We start from the raw sequence: 7,144 nt of genomic DNA on the forward strand, positions 1-7,144 counted from the left end.
ATTAACACTATCGATTTGCAATTTAATTAGAATGGAGAAAATAACATTTAAGCCCAAATTGCCCTATATCAGCAGCAACTTAATTGGGCTGAATTATGAAGATTGCAGACTGCTTGCATTGACACCATAGAAGCAAAAGCCTGAAACACTGCTGTGCCCTAACCAGGGCCCACAAACATCGAGTCCATGCTAGGACAGGGGAGGAAAGGTATTTGATTTTGTGTGTGTTTTCACGCCCCAAACAACTGTCTCTGAAACCATTACATCATGATGATGTCATTCTCGAGAAAATAAGATCCATACATACTAATAACATACAGAATATAATCTTTGTGCCATTACGAATGTCACCAATCCATGTTTTTTCAATCTGTACTAACCTGATTTATTCTAGGAAAGAAGTACTATTTAACTATGCATGTACGTGCCCCTGCGTGGAAATGTACATCCAGTGATGCAACATGAGCTAGCTAATTGGACTATATACCAATGACCAGCAGAGAGGCGAGTGTTTTATTGCTCAATTCTTCAGAAATTGTCGCAGTTGGCTGGCTGGAAGGACAGCATCGACTTCTCCACATCGTACCGGATGTGATAGTTCATTTGCATGATGTTCCCAACAATGGACAGGCTCGGCGACTTCTGCACGATCCAGCAGCTGACGCTGTCGTCCACGGCCCCGAAGTAGTTCTCCGTCGGCAGATCCATGTCGCCGCCGTCGAAGTGCAGCACCATGGACGGGAAGACGGCGCCGGACGTCTGGAAGCAGACCTCGTACCCGTCCCTGCCGGACGCCATGGTGAGGTTCGTCGTCTGCGACAGGACCGCCTCCTTGGCCAGCGTGTACGCCGGCTCCGCGAGGAACGCCACCGTGGTGCCGGAGTCGAAGATGATGCCGCTGCTTCCAGTCCCGGCCGTCGTCGCGGCGCCGATCGAGATGCTCTCCAGGTTCACCGTGTAGTAGTAGGTGGATGTCCGCAGCAGCGGCGTCGACTGGACGCCGGCGCCCGTCAAGGCGCCGGAGCCGAACAGGAGAGGGCTCGTCTTGGCGGCGTCACTGGTGAGGCAGTAGGAGAAGGCGCCGACGTTGAGCTGCGAGACGAGGGACAGCGGCCCGCGGCCGAGGCCGACGAGGCCGGAGCCCGAGCCGTACCCGCCCTCCGACATGGTGGTGCAGCCGAAGCCGATGCCGGGCACGGCGTCGCTGCCGAGCGTGAAGGTCTCGCTCCCGAGGTAACCTTGTGTGTAGTGATGCGGATCACTGGCAAGGCCGTAGGAGTACTTGTAGTCGCACTCGGCGCCGCCGGCGCTGCACTGGGACGACGGCAGGTCGCTGCAGAGGCTGCCGGAGCACGGCAGCTTGGAGAAAGACGACGACTTGTTTGGGTAGTAGGAAGGGGAGCCCTGGGGAACGCACCGCGTGCACGCGCCGCACTTGGCCCAGATGAGGTCGCTGCCGGTGTCGGCGAGGGCCGACAGCTCCTGCGGTGGCGTGCCGATGGAGAACGTCATGTCGTATGCGCCGCCGCCGCTGTCGAGCTGGAGCGGGGTCTGCGCGCTCCCTGAGGCAGCGTCGTCAAGCCGGGCGGCGAGCATGGACAGCCGTTGGTGGGACTTGTGCGCGGCCCGCGTCAAGTTGATGGCCGGTTCGGTGCGGGTCATGGTGGCACGGAAGCTTCTTCGTGCCGAGAAGGCCGGCGGAGGAGCGGCGAGGAGGAAGGTGATGGCAACAACGACGAGCATGGATGACCTTGCCGCCATTTCTTGAATTTGAAGGTTTGTTACATGATGCAATGAGGTCTATGCACGAGTAATATATACAGATACAACAGGTCCACGACGCCAATTGTTGTGCTTTACAGAAAAAACATCGCACGCGAAGCGTGTTAACCACGGCATTTTGAAAACGAGATATAGGGGCCGATACATGCCCGTGTGGATGGACGCGTGACCATGCATCTATGGCCCCGTTTAGTTCCACCAACTAAATTTTAGCTAGCTAAAATTATTTTAGCTACTCTTGGGTGACTAATGGAACTAAACTATTTTAGCTCTTTTTAGTCAATGTGTTTGGAACTTTAGCTACTAAAGTGACTAAAGTTTAGCTAGCTAAAATTTAGTTGGTGGAACCAAACAGGGCCTATATTCTACACTACATATCCGATTTTAAATGAATGTATTTGTGTGGCAGATATTCGGGTTAATGTCTAGGCAGAGTTGCTGTGAACATAAGGTTGATATGTGCTCTTATATGTATAGGTGTGATGACTGATTGTCAGTAAGTGATCAAGGCTTTGGTTGAGTTTGGAGACTAACCATTGCGTGAGTGCGTATGCCACATGTCTCTTAGCTATGTTGGTTCTAGATTTGGAGCATAGAGACAGTTGACGGACATGGAGAAGGTCAAGTAGAGACGTGTCGTGTTAGTGGGCTAGGAGGGTGAAGGACAAATATGAGGCTTGGACCGAGTGACCAAGATGGCCGAAATACTGACCGTGGATGGCTGACACTTGGGGACATCAACGAGTAAGATTACATTTAGAGGAATAGACTATGTGCTGACCACGTCAAGCAAAAGCGCAAGAGGAATTGGTGATCGAGCGGTCGAGAATGACGGTGATACATGTCAAGATCGTGGAGGAGGCGCAATGAATACGTTTTCTCCAGGCGGTTTGGTGATTTAGGACTCAAAACCACTGATAGACGGTTTTTTGGGTTTGGGCCTCAAAATACGGTTGGAGTTTCGGCAGGAATAGGGGGAGGCATGTGTAGTAATCGTGAAGTTTGTGTCGAGGCAAAGCAAACTTGTAAACAGTCTGTGGCCATCGGATGCTTGGTTCCCAAATTGGACCATTTGGACCCTAGGGTATAGTAGTTTCGCCAAAATATCTAAGAGCATGTTAGGGGTTGTGTAATAACTCTATAAATAAGATGATGGCTACTCATGACCAGCCCATCACTCCAACTCTAGGTTTTCTAGTCTCTAGTTTTCAATTTTCCAATCTAGTATTGAGAGAGAACCGTAGATATCCTAGTCTATGTGAACCTTCGTATGTATAACTTAGCAAAGGGCCTAACCTTATTTCAAGCAGGAAATAAAGCAATCATTTATATGAAATTCTTCATCAAGATCTTGTGTTGAAATCAATTTGCGTTTTTCTGTTTCCCTTCCCCTTCTCTTCTAAGCTTTGATAGATTTTGAGTTCTTGCGATTTTGGGGACATTTTGAGTGGATGGATTTGTGCTAGGACCTTTGATGAACATCTATGCCGAGTAGTTCTAGTAGATTCCCACGAGCACATAGATCTAGCACTTGGAGCAAAAAAAATCGAAAATACAAGTTTGAGAGCGAGTTTTGTGGTTGACGTTTAAGCTTTGATATTTTGGAGATCAAATATTGTTAACACTTTGGTACTCCCTAAAGAAGATTTATGCCAAATTTTAGCTCAATCAGAATCCATTTAGTTGAGTTTTGCCTTTTTCCCCTTTGGTTCAGGCCGTTGGAAACCATTCTCATGGAACCTTCACACCAACCTCCGCACGGTTCAAAGTGATGAACCTCCACACTGACCTCCGCACTCTGGGATGAAAACTTGGTTTTCTATTGTTTCCTGGTGCTCCATGTGTCTGTTTTTCACTCTGCTTCTTCCATGTGGTCAAACTACGAGTTGGTTTAGGTGATTTTGGTTTCGGCTCTTGCTTATACCAATCAGCATTTGAGGAACCTTTGAAAGTATGCAAGACAAACAAGCAAAGTCGAAAAGGCACATGACCAAAGATATTAAATCCACTACGAGAAGAGCAAAGTCAAAGAACGAAATATGAAGATAGTCAATCCAGTTCATGTTGAATCGATAATGAATGCTGGCTAATCGAAGACAACTTGTCTTGAGATCACAAAGACTCTTTGTGAAGACACCCTTCACGAAGTCAGGCGAAAGAGATAGGAGAACACTATTAGTTCTACAATATCTAAATTACCCCTTGAATGTAAAGAAAGCTTTTATTAGTCAAAGCAATTGTCCTGTATAAGAATGGAAATTATACTAGGATTAAAGAAGGCTCCAACTCTATAAATCCCTCTAAAATGTATTGTTCCCGAACATGAAATTGGTATTAGATGGAGTTAATTCCACTCTCTGATGCTTGTGTGATTACTCATCCATCATTTCTTTTAACAACTTGTGGACAAAACCTTACTAAAAGTTGTTTAGAAGTTTAATTAGAGTTATTTGAGCTCTTAATAATGATTTATTATCTCACATATGTTTATTGTCAAGAAAGCTTTTGTAAAGTAACTTAAACATCATCATTTCATATGACTACTTGATTAAGTTCAAACATCTCATGGGCATCTATATGCATGTTAGTGCCCACATAATCTTTGGTGACTTAACCTAAATTAAGAAATACAGTACATCACCTTGTCGGGGAGACATAGTCAAATTTTACAAACAGTCTCATGCTCCACTATCTTTCATTCTTCATCAGTTGTCTTGTTCAGTTTGATGCCCTCAACATCTTCATTCAATTCTTGTTCCATATGGACATCTATTACGGAACACTACCACACATTAAAATTCTCTTTACAATCAAATTTTTGTATTATATTCCACATCCCTGACATCATTTTAATTTCGTGCTTCCTCGCCTTATTAACTGTCTTACAAATTAAATCAATGTGACCTCGACCATGATTACACTTGTTAGAATTTGATACATCAAATTATACACAAAACTCCTCAAATCTTTGAAAGTACATTGAAGCATAGAATAAGCTCAATAAATACTTAGATGAATATATAGAAAATACTAAATGACGATGCTAAAGAAACCATAATAAGAGACTAGTATTTTGATGTAGTACGTCAATCGGAAGTTCTAAAAACACAACTCTGAAATAGTATAAAAGATTGTTGATCTCTCACAATCTTACTTAATCTATCAGAAATGTAGATTCTTGCTCTATATAAGAATCTAGTGCAGTGGAACTACTGTCTAGCCAAATTCAATTAAGCACTTCTAATTACATTTACAAGCCCTGAATGAAAACCTTTCTGCTAGTTTGGCTGATGCCTATGATTTCCACTCCTTTACATAGTTAGAAGTTGTATAGGTGTTTGGTTCCACAAGGCTAAAATTTAACCATGTCACATCGTTATTTGAAACCAATTAGGATAACTAATATAGGCTAATTACAAACTAATTGTATAGATGAAGGTTAATTTGCGAGATGAATCTATTAAGCCTAATTAGTTCATAATTTGACAATGTGGTGTTACAATAAACATTCACTACTGATAGATTAACTGGGTTTAATAGATTCGTCTCGTAAATTAGCCTAGAGCTTGTACAATTAGTTTTATAATTAGCCTATCTTTAATCCTCATAATAAGCGTTCAAATACAAGATGTGACGAGAGCTAAACTTCAGCCCAAGGATCCAAACACGTTTGAATTAAACTTATCATCTGCGGTTGGGCAACTGGCACCATATGACATGGATTGTAACGACACGCGAGGCCAAGCGACGCACAGTTGCAACATGATGGGGGTCAATTCTCTGGTCCGAGTCAAAAGAACCAAATGCGGTTAAAAACATTGAACCGAGGGAGGGAGTGCATCGTTATTCCCAACAAATTTCAATATTCCTCGTCACATCGAATCTTTTGACACATACATAAAATATTAAATGTAGATAAAAACAAATACTAATTACACAGTTTACCTGTAATTCGCGAGATGATTTTTTTGAGTCTAGTTAGTCCATAATTGGACAATATTTGTCACAAACAAACGAAAGTGCTACAGTAGCCAAAACCAAAAAATTTTCCAAACTGAACAAGGCCTGACCAAATTGCAAAATGTACGCATTCGTTACTGCACATAACTGCTCGTATAATCCAAGAGAGGGCAGACCAGGGTCGTCAATTGATCATTATAATTCGGAAAAGACCAAGTAACCTAGCTAGGAACTGACAAATCAACGATCGAGACATCATATGTTGAATCAACAATAGCCAAGCACTTCAGGTCAAGTCTTGTGGAAAATATGGCTTCGACGCTGTTTGTAGGGAAAATTTCCACTGGCAGACGGAGTTTTTTTGAAGCTACTCGCAGACGGAGTTGTGGTGGTAGACTGGTAGTGCTTGGTGAGAGTGCCCTCTTTTGGCGTCAAGCGTGGATATCAGGGCATTATGAAATTTCGCCGACTGGGTCCACTTCCGCTGCCAAAAAATATAGTGCCGTTTTCTCCGTCTTTTTATGGCCATTCATCTTCAAGTCCAATACGAGTGGGGTCTTGTTTAGATAAAAAGTTTTTTTGATTTTAATACTGTAATATTTTTATTTTTATTTGACAAATATTATTCAATTATAGAGTAACTCGGCTTAAAGATTAGTTTTTAAATTAACATCACTCTCTAATCTTACAAAATGAAAGAAAACACGAACACCCCCGGTTAGCCTGCTCTAAGCTATCCTCCCCATATATGCCCTGTTATACAAGGTCGCTACATGCTGGCTCCGACGACGCGTACCTCCTTGCCACAGGCCGGTACCAACGACTGCCCTGCCACCACAGCAGCAGCAGCGGTATGGCAGCAAGTCAGTCTGGGCACAAAACCCGAAACCCAATCCCCGAACCCGAAAAACCCAGACCCGAAACCGAATTACCCGAACCCGCAGAACCCGAAGTCTAGTTTGGATTTTGATTCTCGAAACCCGATCTTATTTCGGGTAAATCGGGTTAGGTAGCCCGGTACCCGTAGAACCCGAAATAAGAGTCTTCCCCATGGCCGCGTCCCAGATTTCCCATGAGACCTCCTCGGGCGCTGCTTTCCTCATTAATCGTCATCTTCAATCTCCGCCTCCACGACTAGTTGCGTCACCGCCGACGGCTCCACTCCCCGAGGCCGAGTCGCCCGCCCGGCTGCCCCCTCTCGCCTCTCTCCCCCTTCAAAAGGCTCGACGCACATGTGAGGCAATGCTCCTCATCCCGCTCGCGCCTGCATTCAACTCTGTGCCTACGCCGACACCGGACCCGGCGGAGGCAGAGCGCGACCGCGACCGCGAGATCCGCGACAACGAGCTGAGCGAGAGCGACTGCGGCGCCGCCATCACTCCATCTCCTGTGCCGCTGCTTC

The 7,144-nt window shown here is 44.9% G+C and overlaps 1 protein-coding gene across 1 annotated transcript; it reads right to left on the reverse strand.

The window, feature by feature from the left end:
- Window positions 244–1,883, reverse strand: LOC8071601 (aspartic proteinase nepenthesin-1). The gene has a single exon (XM_002450591.2). It carries the CDS (start codon window positions 1,759–1,761, stop codon window positions 529–531), a length of 1,233 nt encoding a protein of 410 aa, XP_002450636.1. The 5' UTR covers window positions 1,762–1,883; the 3' UTR covers window positions 244–528.

The sequence above is a fragment of the Sorghum bicolor genome, chromosome 5 (genome assembly GCF_000003195.3).
Source record: "Sorghum bicolor cultivar BTx623 chromosome 5, Sorghum_bicolor_NCBIv3, whole genome shotgun sequence".
NCBI classification, from domain to species: Eukaryota; Viridiplantae; Streptophyta; class Magnoliopsida; order Poales; family Poaceae; genus Sorghum; species Sorghum bicolor.

Bases quoted from the DNA above. Each gene is read 5' to 3' on its own strand.
- LOC8071601 (XM_002450591.2), bottom strand. From the start codon at position 1,761: ATGGCGGCAAGGTCATCCATGCTCGTCGTTGTTGCCATCACCTTCCTC.